General features: G+C 45.2%; 2 protein-coding genes across 2 annotated transcripts in view; one reads left to right on the forward strand and one right to left on the reverse strand.

The window, feature by feature from the left end:
- The window catches only part of LOC308316123 (collagen alpha-1(XX) chain-like), a 79,065-nt gene that overhangs the window by 49,566 nt on the left and 7,072 nt on the right, over positions 1-22,427 (reverse strand). The window contains exons 2-5 of the mRNA XM_080764528.1: positions 21,183-21,328; positions 17,675-17,779; positions 12,336-12,479; positions 924-1,178 (exon numbers count right to left, since the gene is read on the reverse strand). Coding sequence (XP_080620654.1) covers positions 924-1,178; positions 12,336-12,479; positions 17,675-17,779; positions 21,183-21,309 — 631 coding nt within the window. The 5' untranslated portion in view covers positions 21,310-21,328. The remainder of the gene's footprint in view (positions 1-923; positions 1,179-12,335; positions 12,480-17,674; positions 17,780-21,182; positions 21,329-22,427) is intronic.
- LOC308315880 (E3 ubiquitin/ISG15 ligase TRIM25-like) lies at positions 2,555-5,897 on the forward strand (the record flags this gene model as incomplete). The annotated part of the gene is made up of 2 exons (XM_080764121.1): positions 2,555-2,804; positions 4,246-5,897. The coding sequence occupies 2 exons, from the start codon at positions 2,555-2,557 to the stop codon at positions 5,895-5,897; spliced, it is 1,902 nt and encodes a 633-aa protein (XP_080620247.1).

The following is a 22,427-nucleotide window of genomic DNA, read 5'->3' on the forward strand; positions in this document are numbered from 1 at the left end:
TTAATCCTACAAAATTAATGGTCTTTCTAAATCATGACAGTTTGCTGAAAAACCCTCATGTTTCTATGTCAGTGGTTCTCAAACTATTTCACGTCAAGGACCCACAGAATTATCTGTATTTGGCCGCGGACCCCCATCTGAAAATATGTTGTTCCAGGGACCCCCCCCCCCCCCCCCCCCAGAAGCTAATATTTGAGTTAAAAACGTTCGCTGTGAACAAACATATATCCAAAGATTTGACCACAATTTTCACGATTGTTTTCTAAAAATAGTGGTGCCGCGCTATGAGCTTGTAGATCTGCTATTTTTTCCCCAACAGCTAAAATTTAAAATAACGGTTGAAAGTGCTTAAAAGCTGTAATGTGACACAGATGCGTCCTCACTGAAGTCTATGTGGGTTTTTTATTTTTATTTATTTTTATCCCACGATTTTGTAACCCATTTTTCACCCCTGTGTCAATCATCTAATGTGATCCTGGGCTCTACACACCCTCCACCAACCTAGTCCCCATATATGGGGGACAAGGGGAGAGCAACGGACTTGAACTCATGCTTCCTTCATGCCTGAGTGTCCAAGTTGCTCCTTTTACACCTGACAGGGGGGAGTTTCCCTGGTTGGACGTAGCGCGTGGAAGGAACACGTTATTCCAACCAGTTCCTTTCCCCTCCATCAGGCGCCCCGGCTGGCCAGGGGGAGGCAGTTTAGAGACCAGGATTACTGCATGTGGGTTAAAAGTCAGAGTTGGCTGTTCCCTACCTGTAGCAGCAGCAGTAATAGTAGTAGGTGTAGTGGTTGTAGGGGTCATGGGGGTTATGGTAGGGGTCACGGTGGGGGTGGGGTCCTACCTGTAGCAGTAGTAGGTGTAGTGGTTGTAGGGGTCATGGGGGTCATGGTGGGGGTCACGGTGGGGGTGGGGTCCTACCTGTAGCAGTAGTAGGTGTAGTGGTTGTAGGGGTCATGGGGGTCATTGTAGGGGTCACGGTGGGGGTCATGCTGGGGGTGGGGTCCTGGTAGAGGAGGGTAGGAATGCCCAGCAGAGCTTCGGTCACGTCGTCCATGTCTCCTGACCCTGACGAGGAGGAGGAGGAGGAGGACGATCCGCCCGGCAACACCTTCTTGTTGTTGCGATGCTCGCGGCTCCCGCTGCGGATCAGCTCCTCCTCGCGGAGACCCTCGACTGAAGAGGAGGGAAAAGAATCACACCCGTGTGAAGTGAGGAGGGGTCGCCATCTTATCATCATCATACGGTACATCATCTCATTCCGGGCCAATCACATCCTGTTATGTCCTGACTCATTCAGCTTGCCTGAATGACTGAGTCAGCAATTTTTTCATCACAAACACAATTTCTTAACTCGCTCTTATAACCACGTTTTTTTTCATCGTACCAATACCACGATCGCACACACGGCGTACCTCAATGTCTCGGGTCACTCACGGCGAAAACAAAAATCGCATTCGACTTTTACTTTTTGCGATGGAGCAATTTGTTCGGACATACGTTCTCTCACTTGAGTCAGTGTGCTTTTAACTTTCAATAGTGTTTGCATTTGCATAGACTATAGCCCTGGTGAAATTGATACTTTGTTAATGATTCAAGGTCAAGTTGGTCACCTGTCACACACGCTCGCACACGAACGCACACGCGCGCACATGCACACATGTTAAATGCACACTCATGGCACATGTTTTTGTTGAGAAGCAGTGAACTGAATGACCCAGTGACCTATAAGACTGTAGTCATTTACACGTTTGGAGAAAAATGTGGCCAAACTTGAGGAAATTCTTTGCTCAATAGTGAGCCATGAGAGGCTGGACTGCATATTTACAATACTAGTTCTTATAGAAGAGCCCAGCACAAGTCTGGCTATGGCCTATTTTGTGCAACCTGTAATTGACCTAGATTCATTTTAATGAATTATAATGAATTGCATTTTTATAGCGCTTTTCCAAGCTCTTTACAACGGTTCATTCATTAATTCATTGGGAGGTGAAGCGGCGAACAGTCGACGCCAGCGTCCTCACTTCCCACTTTCACACACCAACGGTGGCGAGCTCACACCGACCGACTCACTGGAGGCAATGTAGGGTTCAGTGTCTTTGCCCAAGGACACTTCCACATGTAGGACAGGAGGAGGAGCCGGGATTCGAACCGCCGACCCAGGGATCATTGGACGACCTGCTCTACCTCCTGAGCCACAGCCTCGCCTGAGTGTATAATATAATAGTATTGTTTATAATAATCTACCTGAACACAAGCTCAATATGAAGTTGAACCATGTGTTTGTGCCGTACACAAGGAAACAAAGTGGAACCTGGAACCTCAGCAGAGTGCCTGCAGCAGATTCCTGTTGTTATAGGCCCCATCAACCAACACACCCACACACACATACCCCCCCCCCCCCACACACACACACACACACACACACACGCACACACACACACACACACACAACCGGGATGAACCTCCCATGTCACGTGTTTTCAGAGAAAATGCAACCAAACTAAAACTCGTCTGTCAGGCAGTCAGTCAAGTCAGTCAGTCGTACTAAAATGGCGCAGCGGGGAGTTCAACTGGATCATGGACAGTTCTGCTGTTCTATCTGTCTGAATCTACTGAATGCTCCAGTGACTGTTCCCTGTGGACACAGCTACTGCAGCACGTGTATCGAGGGACACTGGAACCAGGACGATCAGAGAGGGAGGTTCAGCTGTCCACAATGCAGTCAAAACTTCAACCCAAGACCCGTTCTGAAGAAAAGCACCATGTTGGCCGAGGTGGTGGAGAGCCTGAAGAAGACAGGTGAGACCTTCAAGTTCTCTTGTAAAAACAGCTCCCAGATCAGATATGCATTTACTGAACCGATAAAGACATGAAACGTCGACAAAAATAGTACGTACAAAAATAGTACGTACAAAAACAGCGGTGGAAAACAACCATGACGGTTGTAACGCGTCATGGTTGTAACATGCACGTTATCTCTTGATTGGTCAACGCCATCATGACGCCATCGGGTCAGTATGTGTACAGCAACGTACTCTACGTGCCCAGGAAGTTTGAAGTGTTTACCTTCATCCCACGGGGAATTATTGGCGAAAAACCGACTTTTCTCAAAATGCGAAAACATTTTACACCTGGAGTATATGTTTTCTTATCACATCCATGGTATGAAAACAATGTTAAGGAGTTGCTTCAATGAAATATAATTGCTTTAAGCCGAAAACGATATGTTTAATGCTGTTTTCTAGCGTTGTTACATCCATCACGCATGCCGTTACAATAAATCTGATATGCGCAGCAAATGTAACACTGGAACAGCGTCCACGTTCGGTTTAATAACTCCCGACCTGTTTTATCAATTGAAAAGCTTGAAGTGGTTTAATACGGTAGCAGACACGTGTAGGTCCGATGCCTGAAAGTATTACACAATGTAGACAAACGGATCTCTGAGTAAAAGAGTGAAACATGCAACCATGGCGGCTCCGCCCCTACATTAACTTAAGTAAATCTACAGCTTGTCTCGAACGCTGCATGGGTCATATTGACCGGTGCTGTTTTCTGCTCCCTCATTGGCTGCTCTCTCTCTCTCTCTCTCTCTCTCTCTCTCATGCTCAACTCCAATAGCGTTGGCCAATCAGGACTGTATGATAAAGTGTCGAGTCCATATATGGAGTCCCAAGGCCAGCCATGTCAACTATGTGGATAATGACATGTGATTTATCATTGTGTCCCAGAAGGTCTGGACTTTACCCAGAACTAAACAATAAACACACCACGTGTGTTAATTGGTTAATTGTCACACAAACAATTGCAGTAATAATTAAGGATTTAATTATTGTTGTTGTTTTTTTTCATTGAACTTACACTGCAGTTTGTATTTCTGTTTGCCTTTTAGACTTCGTAATCACAAATTGCACAGAGCAGATATTATGACAAATAAATTAAATATACAAATAAATCACTGATACATCTAATCACTTTTTAAAAAGAAAATTCCTTTCCAAAAAAATTACAAAATTGGGTGTTGTAAGCTTGTAGATCTGCTATTTATTACTGCCATTTATTTTTATAGTATAGTGTTTATTACTTTTGACACAGTTGCTCTGTGATTTATGATGGCTACACAGTAATAATGTAGTTGTTTGTTTTAATTTGAGGGTACAGGCACATAGACAAATGAAATATATATATATATATTTTAATCATATTGATTAATACATGTTGTATCAATCTATATCAACAGGACTCCAAGCTGCTCCTCCTGATCACTGCTACGCTGGACCTGGAGACGTGGCCTGTGACGTCTGCACTGGGCGGAGACTGAAAGCTGTGAAGACGTGTCTTCAGTGTCTGGTCTCTTACTGTGACACTCACCTCCAGCCTCACTATCAGTCTCCTGCCTTTAAGAGACACCAGCTGGTCCACGCCTCCGGAGAGCTTCAGGAGAACATCTGCTCTCGGCACAACGAGGTGAGGAAGCTGTTCTGTCGCACCGATCAGCAGTGCATCTGCTCTCTGTGCTCCGTGGAAGAACACAAAGGTCACGACACCACCTCGGCCGCAGCGGAACGGGCCGAGAGACAGAAAGAGCTCGATGCGAGTCGGCAGAACATCCGGCAGAGAATCCAGGAGAGAGAGAAAGACGTGGAGGGGCTTCACCAGGAGGTGGAGTCCATCGACCACGGTGCCGACAGAGCAGTGGAGGACAGCGACGCCGTCTTCACTGAGCTCATCTCTTCCGTGGAGAGAAGACGGTCCGAGGTGAGGCAGCTGATCCGAGACCAGCGGGAACGCCAAGTGAGCCGTGCCGAAGAACTGAGGAGGCGTGCGGAGCAGGAGGTCACTGAACTGAGGAGGAGACATGCTGAGCTGGAGCAGCTGGAGCTCACAGAGGATCACATCCGTTTCCTACAGCGTTACACCTCCTCCCTCTCGACCACCGGTGACTCTACACAGCCAGTCAGCAGCCATGTCCGTCCTCTGAGACACTTTGAAGATGTGACTGTGGCCGTGTCCAAGATGAGGGACAGACTGGAGGACATTCTCACAGAGGAAGGGACAAAGATCTCGGAGGCAGTGAACAGAGTGGATGTTTCACTCGGGGACAGTTTGTTGCACGACGCAGACCGCGCGGCTGCGCAGAGCCCCGAGGCTCTGCGCCCCCGCCGCCTATCCGCCTTCCGCCCGCGGTCCACCCTCCCCCCGCCCGCCGTCCTCCCGCGGTCCACCCTCCCCCCGCCCGACTACCCCCCACGGACCGCCCTCCGCCCCCCCGCCTCAGCTTTGCCGGGAGCCCCCAGATTGGCAAATCCGCCACTGGTGTCACCGTCAGCACCAGCAGAACCCAAGACCAGAGCTGAGTTCTTACAGTATTCACGTCCGATCACACTGGATCCAAACACGGCTCACCAACAGCTGTCTCTGTCTGAAGGGAACAGGAAAGTGACATGGATGAAAGAACCACAATCTCATCCTGATCACCCAGAGAGATTCACTGGAGTGAGGCAGGTTCTGAGCAGAGAGGCTCTGAGTGGACGCTGGTACTGGGAGGTAGAGGCCAGTGGCTGGTATGACGCAGCAGTCTCATATAAAGATATCAGCGGAACAGGGTCTGGTCGTGAATTTGCATTTGGATCCAATGATAAATCATGGTGTTTATACCGTGCCAGCGGAGGTTATTTTATCTCACACGGAGGCATCGATACTCCCATCCCAGGCGATATGTCCTGCTCCAGAGTAGGAGTGTACCTGGACCACAGTGCAGGTACTCTGGCCTTCTACAGCGTGTCTGACGACACCATGACTCTCCTCTACAGAGTCCACACCACGTTCACACACAACCTCCATGCTGGACTTGGGCTCGGATGTGGATCCACTGCTGAGTTGTGTCTGTGAGCTCAACTAGATCACACTGTCGTTTTGTCTCTCGTGTCATCAGATCAGAATCCTTTCTTCATTATTGTATAGTTTTTGTTTCTCTCAGCCTGCTCTGTGAGCTTGTAGATCAGCTATTTTTTTTTAAACTATATGCGTCGTATGATGAAGTATATATAGGGGCTTAAAGGGGTTAATAATCTAATCTAATTTAACCCATTAAGACCTGAGACCAGATTCTACTAAATGTCTTCTAAATCCTAAATGTTATCTGGAAAAAAATAAATAAATGTGAGCTTGTAGATCTGCTATTTTTCAACAGCTAAAGCGTCAAATAATGGTTGAAGAGGTTAAAAGCTATAAAGTGACACAGATTAATTAATAATGGTTAACCCATTTTGGGGCGTGAACCCCTTTTGGTGTTAGCATTATGTTATGCTTTAGCTATTGAAAAATAGCAGATCTACAAGGGCTACTGAGCTTGTAGATCTGCTATTTTTGAAAAAAAACGAAGAACGACTGACATATACAAACATAGCTTTTTCAAATGTCATTTTCAAACAGACATTTTTAGAATCTGATCTCAGGTCAGAATGGGTTAAAGAAGTTAAAAGCTATAAAGTGTCACAGATTAATGAATAATGGTTAAAGAGGTTAAAATATGTGTAAATATATAATGGTTAATATTGTGTCCTCTTCTATTCATAAACCTTCCTAGCACCATGGGTCTTGTTATGACGTAATCATTATTTATGTGAAATAGGCTTATATTGGTTTGTATTTTTTTCAACATTTCCAACATTACAGATGAAATGGAATTAATAGTCATATTGTAATGAATGTATAATTCATGAAAATCAACCAACATGATGATAATACTAGAATACATGGTAGTGTTGCTTTGGTTTGACTTTAGTCAGTCCAGAATGGTTTCTTCGTTATTGTATAGCTTTTCTCTCAGCCTGCTCTGTATTCTCATTTAACTGAGATAATGGAAAAACGAGATCATATTGAGAGTGACCGAAGGGACATGATTCATAAATTACAATCCAAAGAGGGAACAAGATATAAGACATACCAGGGCCATCAACCCAGATCTATCTGTTCACCCACTCTATACCAGCACCAGCAGTACACCTTACATTGAGGACTATTTGAGGATAACCTTTACACGGTTTCGGTTGTCCGCTCATAGACTGCGTGTGGAAATGGGAATACCACCTGAACAGCGGTTGAACAGCGGGAATACCACCTGAACAGCGGTTTGGCCAATGTGAGACTGGTATACAAAACGAACAGCACATACTGGTTTGTCCCCTCAAGATATCGGAGAGAAATATGGACATGAGGGTATTGATTTGAGCTCACTCTTTGTGGGCACTAACAGAGAGCATAATTATGCTACATGCCTGCCTGTCACTTGTGGAGCAATAGAAAGCTCCTGTTGTAAAGGGTTTCTGTATTGTGTATTGTATATTTTAATGTATTGTACCTTTTTAAAGTTTTTGATTCATGGGTTTTTTATTATTGTTTGGACCCAATGTTTTATACATTTGTGTCAATAAAGTAACTAACTAACTAGATCATGTATTTTTTCAGCTACCGTATATGTATATACCGACGATACTAATAAATGCATTATTAATTTATAGTTTGTTAAATTGGGAAAAAGGGGCTTCGCTAAGACCTCCATAGTATTATGGTCAATGCCTGTGTGACAAGTGGGAGTGATTGTCTGACACACATTCAGACATTCAGACAGACAATGTCAGAATTATAGTATGATGATGATATAGTACAGTATGATGCTGTACAGTAGGCCCTGTGTGAGGTGACGCGAGGCCACCTACTGTATAACCCATTCTGACCTGAGATCAGATTCTAAAAAAAATGTCTGTTTGAAAATGACAGTTTTCTGAAAAAGCTATGTTTCCACGTCAGTCGTTTAAAAAAAAAATAGCAGATCTACAAGCTCATAGCGCGCCACCGAGTGGCGCGCTATGAGCTTGTAGATCTGCTGTTTTTTCAATAGCTATAAAGCATAACATAATGCTATAACACCAAAAGGGGTTCCCGCCCCAAAATGGGATAATCAAAGGAGCATAAGAAAAGAACGTCCAGTGATTTATCTGTTTTTTTCCCCATGTATTTGTTTAGGCAAGTTCACAAGAGAAGTTATGGAATATACTCCAATTCGTTATACTCCTAATGTAATCCCATCACTGCCTGGGGCAGAGATACCCATGTACCTGTCTAAATACTTCCTTAATGTAAACGAAGTCCACACCCACAACACCAGAGGGAGTGCAACGAACCATGTGCAACCCAGATTCGGCACAAACAAGGGACTAAATTATTTTCGCTCCTATGCCACCAAAATGTGGAACGCCCTACCAACACTAGTCATTAAGACATGTGAATCCCTTGACTCCTTCAAAACCGCTCTCAAAGGGCACCTACGGATGGCTGCAATTCGAAACTGGCCCCCGTAAAATCTGAATCCTCCCCCACCCCACCCCCCCCCCCCCCTTTTCCCCTCACTGTATATGTATCTTTTCCCTTTTTGCTTATATATGATGAATTCCTGTTCTGTTCTTTAACTACATAGAAGTGTCTATTTGTATGTCTCTATATGTTTTGATGAATTGAACAATGTGGACCCTGTCGTAAACAAGTGTAATGCTTAATTGGGTCGTCCACTCACAGTTAACAGTCTCTGTATTGAGTTTGTGCTTGAAATGTACTGTAATTCTACAAACTGTTAATAAATATTTTAATCAATCAATCGAAAAGCAGAGTAGTAACAACAGCCAATTTTTAGGATAACATTTCTGTGAAAATAGCGAACGACCCCCGGAGGGTATTAACCCATTCAGACCTGAGGACGATGCCTTCTAAATCAGGACAGTTTTCAAAAAAAAAAAAAAAAAAAACCTATGTTTCTATGTCAGTGGTTCTCAAACTATTTCATGTCAATGACCCCCAAAGATTATAATTATGTAATTGGCCGCCGACCCCCATCTGAAAATATGCCAGAAGCAAAGATTTGAGTTAAAAACATCCGTTCTGAAAGAATATATATCCAAAGATTTGCGCCGGCATTGTCACGACTTTTAAAAAAAATAGCAGAGCTACAACAACTCGGTGCCGCGCCATACGAGCTTGTAGATCTGCTATATATTTTCCAACAGCTAAACTATAACATAATGCTTTTTAAAAAACACCAAAAGGGGTTGTTCCCCTCCCCTCCCCTCCCGTTCAGAATGGGTTAAACCAGGGAGAGGGAAGAACACAGCAGAAAAAGGAAGGAATTCCCAGACTGCCATATTTCACAGAACGACAGCCAGCTTCTAAAAGTCAACCATGATTCTCTGACCTGCCCGCACACGCTCAGACGTCGCTCCACACGACACAGTAACCTACTATCACCGCTCCGCCCTGCGAGTACGGACAGGAATACAGCTTTACACATCCATGTACGCTCGACTAGTCTGAACCAACCTGGGGGGAAGAATACATTCTGAGGCATGGGAGACTAATAATAATAATGTGTCAAATCCAAAGAAAGGTTGACATAAATCATAAGTCAAAACAATAGAGATTATATTTGTCGACCTGAGTTGGTTGATTCTTATTGTCGTCGTGATTCATTATAATTAAACGATAGAACTATAGAACCATACAGGCATCTTCTGGGGGTTAACGTGAGGGGACAATGAGGGCATCGGATTTGGTGTTTCAAGCATTATGTTATACTTTAGCTATTGGAAAATGGCAGATCTACAAGCTCATAGCGCGGCACCGAGTGCTTGTGTAGGTCTGCTATTTTATTTTTTCTATATCTTCTTTATCTTATATTGTTTCACAGCCAAAGTTTTCAGATGGGGGTCAGTGGCCAATTACATATAATCTTTGGGGGTTCTTGACATGAAAATGTTTGAGAACGACTGACAATAGAAACATAGGTTTTTTTCAGAACACTGTCAGGATTTAGAAGACATTTGTAGATTTGAGCTCAGGTCATAATGGGTTAATGGAATCCCTTCTGGAATGCTAATCCCCGGACGGAAGGCTTTGTCAATTGTCATAGAGTAATAATACACATGACCAAGCTACGGTTTGTGTCCCTATAGAGAAACTGGAAATGTCTTTTCTCGTTTTCATCCGTCAGCTAAAACACCGTTTTCTACAATAAGCTCCCAGCGGAATTTTTAGAAAACTTTTGATTCTCCCAGGTTGAACATCTGTCATCATTACACATTCTGTCGTTTTGCCTTTAACCCGTCCTGGGCGGGAAGTTACCCCTTTTGGTGTTTCAACTAAGCATTATGTTATACTTTAGCTATTGGAAAATAGCAGATCTACAAGCTCATAGCATTTTCGAAAAATCTTGAAAATGTGCCACAAATCTTTGAATATATATTCTTACACAGTGAATGTTTTAACCCAAGTCTTTGCTTCTGGGGGGGGGGGGGGTCCTTGGAACAACATATTTTCAGATGCGGGTCGGCAGGCCGTAATTACATATTTCTTGGGGTTCTTGACATGAAAATGTTTGAGAACGACTGATATAGAAACATGAGGTTTTTCAGAAAACTGTTTAGAAGCAGGGGGGCAGTCAGACAGATATTTTGTGAAGCCACTAAGGAAATGAAAGTTCATATAAAGGTCTGTTGTGGCGCTGTCTGTCATTGGACCCAGAAAAACCCATAGCCCCATAGAAGTCCATGTATTTGGGCCCAACTTCACCTAGACTGTATTACCTTAATAAACATGGTCATGAATACTTTCTGCTTCCAGTCACTAGTTTAAAGTCTCATTTCTAATGTCATAATATTCTTTTTGGAAAATTATGGTCCCATTAATTAAAAAAATGACCATAAAGTTGCGTATGTTCTGAGGGGCGTGGCTACCGTTACAGTCTATGAACGGGATCCCCCACCCACTCAAGTCAAAATAAAAACCAACGGAGAAGAAGGGGGGAAGTCCCGCCTCGTTGTCTGGGCCAGCCAATGGCCAGCTGGACCAAAACGGATCTAGAAAGATGGCGACTTCCATTGCAAGGACTGACAGGCTTCATTTTACGTTCATGTTAGACCCGCGGAACGCTTTGTCCATATTTTTTACAGTCTATGTTTAGAAGGCATTTGTTGAATCAGGTCTCAGGTCTCAGGACAGTTGACAAAAATCAACTGTCGACTAAAATCTTATGATATTTAGTCGACTAAAACTAGACTAGACACTAAAACATTCCAGGTGACTATAAAATGTTACTAGGCTATGACTAAATGAAAACTATTCAAAGACCAACAGATTCAAAGACCAACAGATTCAGTAACAGCTTCTATCCCACAGCGGTAGTTGCACTCAATGCTGCTAAAAAAAATGATCTGTTGCTGCGACACTTTTTAGTTTTCTCTGCTATCTCAAGTGCAATAAGGGTTTGTTGTGCGATAACAGCTAAAATGACATGTTTGTGCATTACTAGTGCTGCTGGGGTTGTGCAATAACAAGAAGTCATGAGTGTTTTGTTTGTTTGCTTGTATACAGTATGTTGTTTTGTGATATGATGCACTGATTGGTTGGCACTTTTAATTTCGTTGTACACGTTGCAATGACAAATAACCCATTCTGAACGGGAACCCATTTTTGGTGTTAGCATCATGTCGTGCTTTAGATATTGAAAAAAAGCCGATCTACAAGCTCATAGCGCGCCACCGAGTGGCGCGCTATGAGCTTGTAGATCTGCTATTTTTGAAAAATCGAAGAACGACTGACATTTTTTAGAATCTGATCTTAGGTCAGAATGGGTTAAAGATCTATCTTAAAAGACTAATGACTAAAACTAAAATCTAAAATCTGCTGCCCAAAAACAACACAGTTCCACTCAGGGGGAGTCAGGTGGTTCTCTGGACATTCTCTGGCATGATGTAAAGATGTACAGTAAAGCCCGAAGACAGATATCTTTTTTTATTGCACGTGTCCTTCCTCGGTACAGTATAGCGTCCCCGGAGCTGTACAGTTAATTTAACTCTGGAAGATCCATTTGATATTTCCTGCCACGGACATTTCCGCTCCTCCTGAATTCCCTAATGCTTCACGCTACAACCGTACAACGTTTATATTCCCATATGCATCGCATGCTACAACGTGTTTATAATACGCGGCAAAAATAGCCCCGATCTGCAACGTCGCCATCGATGCATTCGCGAGCTTTGTTGATCGTCGAATTACGCCGTTGTGCGACTACATATCGACTAAAACCCTATGATATTTAGTCGACCAAAACTAGACTAACACTAACACATGTCAGATGACTAAAATATGACTAAACTAAAATCTAAATGTGCTACTGGCTCCACATTTCTTAAGCCCATCACACACCGTCTGCGACCGGCTGCGGCTGCAACGCGCGGCGCGGCGGACACAGCCGGTGTGTGGTGGGCTTTAGACTCTTACTGGTGAAGCGCCTCTTGGCCAGCAGTCTCTCCAGGGTCCCGTTCAGCACCAGAACCTGCAGGGCGTACTCCTGGCCCGGGTCCAGTCCTGCCACCGTGGCCCGGCCCCGGGTGGTGGTCAGCATCAGCTCCGGCTGGGGCACGTCTGGGGGGAGGAGACAGAACACAGTGTTTATGGACAGTGGGGCATTAAGCAACTAGTCAACTAGTCAACTAGTCAACTGTTCAACTAGTCGACTGTTACTGTTACAATTACTCGACTAGTAAATCCACTAGTCGACCTTGTTGGTACTAGTTGACTAGTTGATTTTTTCCCCCCGATTTTGTAGGCCTCAAGATCAGGTACATTATAGTTATAGTGACCAATGTACACAGTTTTTAAATGTACAAATATTTATAAAAAAAAAAAAAGGGGGGTTTACATAATAGGTAGTCGACTAGTAGGTAAACAACTAGTTGACTAGTAAACTAGGCAACTATAGTCAACTAGTAAAAATGACTAGAAGTGAAGGCAGAGAAATAAATCACTGCTGGCTCTGGTCGAGCTCTGGTCAGGGAGGGAGAATAAAGGGTCTCCATGAGGCAAATGTGAATATATTGATTGTAATGAGGAGCCTGTGTGTGTGTGTGTGTGTGTGTGTGTGTGTGTGTGTGTGTGTGTGTGTGTGTGTGTGCATTTGTGCTACTCTATGCCGAATTGAAGTGGACTCGAAAAAGGTGTTTCTCAATTATGCGCTTCATCGAAAAAGTAATCGACAGAATAATCGGCAAGATAACTGGTGGTTGCGACCACACACACACATACACACACACACACACACACACACACACACATACACACACACACACACGCACACTCCTCTGTGACCAGGTGTGCTCTTATAGCAGGAGGCAATACATTAGAAAGAGCCATTGTGTTCCAGGCATGCTTTGTTCTTCAGTCTCTAAGACAGGGATGTCTCACTAATGCCTGTTTTTATACTTGGCTGCACGTCGTCAGCCATATAACCAGGCGTGACTCACTGGGTGAAATAAATCCCTCCATTATGTTCACCCACCACCGTCTTCTCCCTCGCCTCGCTTCCTCGCGTCAATTTAACAAAGGTGCAGACGATCAGAAATCAGCGAGTGATCGACGTTTGCGCTACTCTATGTCGAATTGAAGTGGACTCGGCCCCAGACATTTTTTTCTTTCTAGCTGGAAATAAAAACGTGGCTGGCTCCCTGGCTGTCTCTAGCTTTCTCAACACGCTGCCATGGGTGGTCCTTCACATGCAGACTGAAGCCGTTACCATAACCTCACACGCCCTGCCCCAATGTTTGAGGGGCTTGCCGCGAGCCCCTCCTATATTCAGGAATAGTGTAGATTTTCATCTGAAATTCCCATTGACAATAAATGGAGAATTCTACGTCATACTGTAGACGAGCAAATCGTCTTTCCCCCCCTTTCCCCTCACTGTATATGTATCTTTTCCCTTTTTGCTTCCTATATGATATTCCTGTTCTGTTCTTTAACTACATAGAAGTGTCTATTTGTATGTCTCTAAATGTTTTGATGAATTGAACAATGTGGACCCTGTTGTAAACAAGTGTAATGCTTAATTGGGTCGTCCACTCACAGTTAACAGTCTCTGTATTGAGTCTGTGCTTGAAATGTACTGTAATTCTACAAACTGTTAATAAATATTTCAATCAATCAAAAAAAGTGTCTATTTTCGTCCAACAAAAACATTACATTTCCATTGACAATAAATGGAGAATTGATAAGAGCACCCCTCACTTCACACGGGTGTGATTTTTATCCAATCTACACCAGATCTTCTGACTGAACTCGAGCCCCAGCTCTCTCTCTCTCTCTCTCCCTCTCTCTCTCTCTCTGACATGCAAAGCATGGAGGAGGAGATAACAGGATGACAGAAAGGGAGAAAACACAGGGTAGGGAGACGTCGAAGGGTGAGAATGAAGGAGAGAGGCGTGGGAGGGAGGGGAGCATAATCTCTCTGTTCCTATACCAGACATCACCTGTGGCTGTGAAGCAGGAGCCTTGGACATTTTACTGCATTTTTAAACTACTACGTCATGCTTTATTATAATATTGTTGCAATAAATTACTCTTCATTCTTCACCGCCGCACTCTGACTTCAGGTGCGTTATACCCGTTCAAAACATATCAAATAAACAACGATATAGTGTGAACTGACACTGATATGAAGGCTGGAATCTGGATAGCCCAATCGTTTGTCGTCCTGTTCAAAAATGAAATACATTTTTGAACTGCAGTCTTGGTGTGTGCGAGACCCGCGACCGTTATATTGTTGGGAAGGGAATTGAATACGGTAGAATAGTAGAATATGGGTAAACAAAGTCCTTCTTACTTTTAAGTTAAAAAATTTAAATAAATATTTAATCAAGATCCTCTTAGCATCAAGTAAAAAAGCAATCACACGACGCTGGTACCAACAGGACTCACCAACGAAAGATCAATGGATGGACATTATTGAGGAACTGTATTCTATGGAAAAACTAACATTCATACTGTAGACTACAAGAGGATAAATTCTATAAAAAATGGGAAAAGTGGAACCTCTTCTCTCAGCCTAGCGATATTGCGATAGAATTTCATTGAATGTTTATTGTAATATGTAAAATGCAGCCTTTTTTCTTTTACTTTTTGTCTTTTTTCCTTTTCTTTCCCGTATTGTCTTGTTAGTTGTTTTTTTTTTTTTTTTGTCTGTTCTTCCTTCAATAAAAATGAAGTGAAAAAAATAAAAATAAAATAAAATAAAATAAAGGCGAAAGCAAAAAAAAAATAATAATAAGTACATGAACCCGTGGGTTTGCGCTCTCTACCGATATTGTGGTCAGACTTTGGGCCGGGTCTCTGTCAGCCAGCTGTGAAGGTTCTACAGTACAGTTGAAACAGGAACCGCGGTGAGGAAGCTGGACTCAAGCTGTTGTCAGGACCGTACGGTACAGTTTCAACACCATGTGGTTTTTATAGTGTAACTATATTTGCTCTCCATTTGACCAGCCATAAGTGCCCCTAATTTCCCTTTGAATTCCTGCACTGCATTATCAACGGTCTCATTAAAATGTACTCCATACCGTACACCATGCAGCATGGAGAAATGTGTCAAATAGTTTAACCCATTTTGACCTGAGATCAGATTCATACGAGGTTTCCACTGGACTACACACTGGTCTGATGAACCCATTCTGACCTGAGATCAGATTATAAAAATGTCAGTCGTTCTTCGATTTTTCAAAAAATAGCAGACCTACAAGCTCATAGCGCGCCACTCGGTGGCGCGCTATGAGCTTGTAGATCTGCTATTTTTCAATAGCTAAAGCATAACATGATGCCAACACCAAAATGGGTTCCCGTTCAGAATGGGTTAAAATGTATTCCATACCATGGCATGCAGCATGGAGAAATGTGTCACACACACACAATCATACACCGATAGCGGTGGAAACCATGCAAGGCACCAACCATGAGCACATCAGGAAGAGCAATCAGGGGTTCAGAGTCTTGCTCAAGGACACTTCCACACTAACTCTGGGGGAGCACCACAGGGTTCGAACTGGCAACCGTGCGGTTACCATCCAGCCACTCTACCGCTGAGCCACCGCCGCCGCCCCCCCCAAAACAATAGGTCTGAATCAACAGTGAGAGTTATATATATTATATCCATTTTTATATATATTTTTTTTATCCCACGATTTTGTAACCCATTTTTCACCCCTGTGTCAATCATCTAATGTGATCCTGGGCTCTACACACCCTCCGCCAACCTAGTCCCCATATATGGGGGACAAGGGGAGAGCAACGGACTTGAACTCATGCTTCCTTCATGCCTGAGTGTCCAAGTTGCTCCTTTACACCTGACAGGGGGGAGTTTCCCTGGTTGGACGTAGCGCGTGGAAGGAACACGTTATTCCAACCAGTTCCTTTCCCCTCCATCAGGCGCCCCGGCTGGCCAGGGGGAGGCAGTATAGAGACCAGTTCCTTTCCCCTCCATCAGGCGCCCCGGCTGGCCAGGGGGAGGCAGTTTAGAGACCAGTTCCGTTCCCCTCCATCAGGCGCCCCGGCTGGCCAGGGGGAGGCAGTTTTAGAGACCAGGATTACTGCATGTTTTTTGTGAGGGTACCTACCCTATTATATCCATTTTAATGAATCTCACCTGAGATGGGTTTGACCCGGACCTTGTAGCCCTGCACCGGTCCTAACGTCTCACCTGAGATGGGCTTCACCCTGACCTTGTAGCCCTGCACCGGTCTGTCCTAACGTCTCACCTGAGATGGGCTTCACCCTGACCTTGTAGCCCTGCACCGGTCTGTCCTAACGTCTCACCTGAGATGGGCTTCACCCTGACCTTGTAGCCCTGCACCGGTCCTAACGTCTCACCTGAGATGGGCTTCACCCTGACCTTGTAGCCCTGCACCGGTCCTAACGTCTCACCTGAGATGGGCTTCACCCTGACCTTGTAGCCCTGCACCGGTCCTAACGTCTCACCTGAGATGGGCTTCACCCTGACCTTGTAGCCCTGCACCGGTCCTAACGTCTCACCTGAGATGGGCTTCACCCGGACCTTGTAGCCCTGCACCGGTCTGTCCTAACGTCTCACCTGAGATGGGCTTCACCCTGACCTTGTAGCCCTGCACCGGTCTGTCCTAACGTCTCACCTGAGATGGGTTTGACCCGGACCTTGTAGCCCTGCACCGGTCCTAACGTCTCACCTGAGATGGGCTTCACCCTGACCTTGTAGCCCTGCACCGGTCCTAACGTCTCACCTGAGATGGGCTTCACCCTGACCTTGTAGCCCTGCACCGGTCCTAACGTCTCACCTGAGATGGGCTTCACCCTGACCTTGTAGCCCTGCACCGGTCTGTCCTAACGTCTCACCTGAGATGGGCTTCACCCTGACCTTGTAGCCCTGCACCGGTCCTAACGTCTCACCTGAGATGGGCTTCACCCGGACCTTGTAGCCCTGCACCGGTCCTAACGTCTCACCTGAGATGGGCTTCACCCTGACCTTGTAGCCCTGCACCGGTCCTAACGTCTCACCTGAGATGGGCTTCACCCTGACCTTGTAGCCCTGCACCGGTCCTAACGTCTCACCTGAGATGGGCTTCACCCTGACCTTGTAGCCCTGCACCGGTCCGTCTAACGTCTCACCTGAGATGGGCTTCACCCTGACCTTGTAGCCCTGCACCGGTCCGTCTAACGTCTCACCTGAGATGGGCTTCACCCGGACCTTGTAGCCCTGCACCGGTCCGTCTAACGTCTCACCTGAGATGGGCTTCACCCTGACCTTGTAGCCCTTTAATGAGTCTCACCTGAGATGGGCTTCACCCTGACCTTGTAGCCCTGCACCGGTCCGTCAGCCTCCTTCCATTTCATCTGCAGGCGGTCCTCCGACAAGACTGTGAGCTTCAGACGGCCTACGGAGAGAGAGAGAGACTTGTTAAGTGTGTGTGTGTGTGTGTGTGTGTGTGTGTGTGTGTGTGTGTGGCTGTGTGTGTGTGTGTGTGTGTGTGCGTGCATAGGTTAGGTGGTAGTGTTTGTGTGCATGTGCGTGTAGCCAGGGACCCCCGTAGAGAACAGCCATAGATCTTCCCATTCCATCAAGGTTTTTTAAGAATGTACCTAATCTTATTTATTTCATTCTGTGCATATATATATACTCGTATGTTTGGGCTTATGGACACACACACACACATGTACATTATGCTTTTGTTTTCATCCTGTGCACACACAGCACCGTGGCCAATCTCGGTTGTTGTAAATGTGTTTGATTTGATTTGATAATTTCTCAAAATGTCTCCACATATATATTTTTTCGAAAACAGCAGATCGACAAGTTAACAGCATGTCCCAGTGTGACACGATGTGAGTCAGTAGATGTTTTAACTGTTCCTCATTTTGCTGGGGAATGGCCTTCAAGGACCTCTGGATGTGGGGAATGGCCTTCAAGGACCTCTGGATGTGGGGAATGGCCTTCAAGGACCTCTGGATGTGCACGAAGACAACCTTGAGATCCAGTGGTTTTAGTAGGTAGTTGTTTGTGCATGCATTCATGCATGGGTGCATGTGTGGCGCGTGGCGTGCGTGTCGTTTTGCTAGTCCGTAGTCAGGGTTTTCGAACCCCCAGAAGGCCAATAGGGGGAAGGTACTATGGCCATCCCATAGTGGGGGAAGGTATGGCCATCCTATAATATAATATAATATAGGCTACACACCAAGATCAAATAAAAATGTCCGGATGAGCGCCGGCTTTTGTTTCCTTTTCTTCTGCTGCGGTTGTAAAAAATCCTCTCCATAAAGTCCTTCCATTCCTGGAAGAACTTTCTCTGACACTTTCTTCTCCCCCGGCGGCATCAAACCCGCCTCTTGTTTTGGTGCTGATTTAACCCATTCTGAACGGGAACCCCTTTTGGTGTCAGCATCATGTTATGCTTTAGCTATTGAAAAATAGCAGACCTACAAGCTCGTAGCGCGCCACCGAGTGGCGCGCTACGAGCTTGTAGGTCTGCTATTTTCTTTTTTAAACTGTCAGGATTTAAGACATTTTTTTAGAATCTGATCTCAGGTCAGAATGCGTTTAAAGAACCACCATTCTTCTGTGCGTTTTGAGTCTGATCTCAGGTCAGAATGGGTTACATAATGTTCCGACAGAGGGGTTTTCCCAACAACGCTCCGTCTTTCATGTGTCATGTCCCCCTTGTCCTCCGGGGCGCTCCGTCCATCAAAGACCTGCCCTGTCCTCTCCTCTCTCTCCTCTCTCTCCAACAGGAAGCTTGTTTTTGGGGTTGGGGTTTTGGGGGGACGGGACAGGATGGTCGGGGTCAGAGGTCACATCAGAGGACCCCCCCCCCCCCACACCCCCCACAGTGCTATACAGTATGTATGGGGAGGGGGGGGGCACAGCACAGCGGAAGGAAGGAAGTAAGGGAAGGAGAGGACGAGGAGAGGAGACGCAGAAACATGAATCACACTAACTACGGTACTTCAGCTCCTCTCTGTCGACCCTCAGCACTCAACAGCACTGTCTCTGACTGCAGTGTGTGTGTGTGTGTGTGTGTGTGTGCGTGCGTGTGTGTGTGTGTGTGTGTGTGTGTGTGTGTGTGTGTGTGTGCGTGTGTGTGCTATAGGCGAGGGGCCTATAAAAAGGCATCCTCTTCAGCGCCCTGGCAGAGGATCAGACGTGGTCTGGAGGGATTTCAGCTGGAGGTCAAAGCCTCCGTGCACCCACTAACAACAACAGCAGACACTGAGACAGACGGACGGACAGACGGACGGACGGACGGACAGACAGACGGACAGACAGACAGACAGACAGACAGACAGACAGACAGACAGACAGACAGACAGACAGACAGACAGACAGACAGACAGACGGAGGGACAGACAGACATGACAGACGGGCAGCGGTATGGCCGAACGGTTTGCGGAGCGGTCTTGATATCGGAAGGTCGCTATAGTTCGTATCCCCGGACCGGCACGTTAAAATTACCACCGCTGAAGTGCCCTTAATGGACAAGGCATTGAACCTCTACCATGAAATGTTCTATGAGCAGGGCCTGGCTGTAAACAAGTTATTGAGCTTAGTCCAGTTACCCTGGGTAAACATAGTACCTTTCCTTTCCTTAGTCCAGTTACCCTGGGTAAACATGGTACCTTTCCTTTCCTTACATGACAAGACAGACAGACAGACAGACAGACAGACAGACAGACAGACAGACAGACAGACAGACAGACATCCTCTCCTCCATGCTTGATGTGAGCCCAGAGCAGCAGCTGGCAGTGAGTGGTCGTTATGGTTTTACTTCAGGAGGAGTCATTAAATACGCATCAGTTTTCCTCTTCCGTGATAAACAATTACACGCAGAGCCTCACACAACATTAACCCTGTGTTACTGTAACAGTACATTAGGACACCACGGAGAAGAACAGATGTACACATCTGGCCCGGGCGTTATGTTGGGGTGCATACTTAGTTTAGACTAGTCATTGGTTAGACATGGGTTAAGGTTAGGTTTAGGTGTGCTGCCCCGTGGGAGGTTAGGTTTAGACATGGGTTAAGGTTAGGTTTAGGTGTGCTGCCCCGTGGGAGGTTATATGTTTAGGGTGAGGGTTTGAGATAGGTTGTAGTTGTAGGACTAATGACTGGTCTAACCAATGACTAGTCTAAACCAAAAACTGTCTAAACTAAGCACTGCACCCGTTATGTGATGTGGAGGTTACATATGTAATGCTGCTTTGCATATTGGATTTGTCACAACAAAAACAGTGTAGGAGGGCGGGAGATTTCTGAACATACAACGTACGGTAGATAGATACAACATTGCCATTTTCATCTCTTATAAAACAACCTGTTTTGTTACATTCGTTGAATACATACATGTTGTACTGTGTAGTATGAAACAAGCTGCAACCCATTTTGGCAATGACTTCCTCCTCCGTTGTTCAGACACTCAGGGACACCTGTGCGTTTCACGCGTTTCAGACGTGGAATTAAACAATGAAAACGTATAACTCGGGACAACTCGCCAATCACAGGGAGAGTGTTCTACAGTGAATGAACTCGAGCAACTCGGGTTTAGTAGTCAAAGTTAATGTTTAAGCTGTATGCAGACTTTTATTTTTTTTATTTTATATATCCTTTATTTACCCAGGGTAGTAGCTGAGCACAAGTGCTCATTTTCAGCAACGCCCATAGAGACACATACAGACACAGACAGACACAGACACAGACACACACACACACACACACACACACACACACACACACACACACACACACACACACACACACACAGAGGACAACAGACATAAACGTGGTACCTTGACCCTGGACCCCAGAGGACAGCAGCAGCAGAAGGATGGTGACCAGGCAACGTAGCATCAGTGAGGACGGTGAGGATGGTGAGGATGGAGATGAAGATGAATACAGGAGGTGTGGTGAAGGCATGGTGGTGATGGCTGGAGCCTGGAAGAGACATTAGATCTTTACTCACAGAGTTGTTTTTGGCAGCACATTTTTCACATTTTAGTCACCTGGAATGTTTTAGTGTTTGTCTAGTTTGAGTCCACTAAATATCACAAGATTTTAGTAGAATAAATCTAGTTGATTTAGTCGACTAAAGATGTATTTTGGCGGTGGCGAACGATGCCGTCGTAATGACAGTTTTTACACTTGCTGAAAATAGCCGATCTACAAGCTCACAACGCAAGTGTAAAATGACTTATGCTGGATCTCTTGTCCACTAGTCCCTTCCTAACATTTTTGTCTAGTTTTTATTTGTTAGTATATTTAGTCTATATAGTTTGAGTCATCGTAGCTTAGTTTCCATTTAGTTTTTGTCAGTGAAAAAAGGTAGTCGATGAACATTTTTCGTCATTGTTTTAGTCGACGAAATCAACCAGAGCTTGTAGGTCTGCTATTTTTGAAAAATCGAAGAACGACTGACATAGAAACAAGGCTTTTTCAGAAAACTGTCAGGATGTAGAAGACATTTTTTTAAGAATCTGATCTCAGGTCAGAATGGGTTTTAAAACATAAATCAAGACTGCCATTAGTGGAGTTAGTTATGATGTTTCCACCTGACAAAGACTCAAGACGCTGTATAAAATGTCTCCACACAACTTTTTTCCCATGGGAACCCTTTTTATGGCCGCCTCGGTCCCAGTGCAGGTGCTGCAGAGCTGGACTCCATTACAGGGAGCCTCTCTCCAGGTACTAATGACACACAGAGGGCCCTAATATAAACACTCACACAGCACTTCAAGGGGCCACATAACCGGGACACACCTCCCTCAAGAGGGCCATAATGCTAACACTTGACAAAGACTGAAGCACACAGAGGGGTTTGGAGACAGAATGTATGTACTGTATGGGTGACTATGGTTTGAACTCTAGCTGTGCCGATTTATTAAATCCTAAAGGTTTTCTATGTTCTCACTCAGTGGTGTACAACTTTTTTCATGCCAAGGAGCCCCAGAATTACCTGTGTATATTTGGCTGTGGACCCTCGTCTGAAAATATGTTGTTCCAGGGACCCCCCCCCCCCCCCCCCCCCAGAAGCAAAG

Source organism: Protomyctophum bolini (assembly GCF_963924005.1).
Source record: "Protomyctophum bolini genome assembly, chromosome: 5".
Taxonomy (NCBI): Eukaryota; Metazoa; Chordata; class Actinopteri; order Myctophiformes; family Myctophidae; genus Protomyctophum; species Protomyctophum bolini.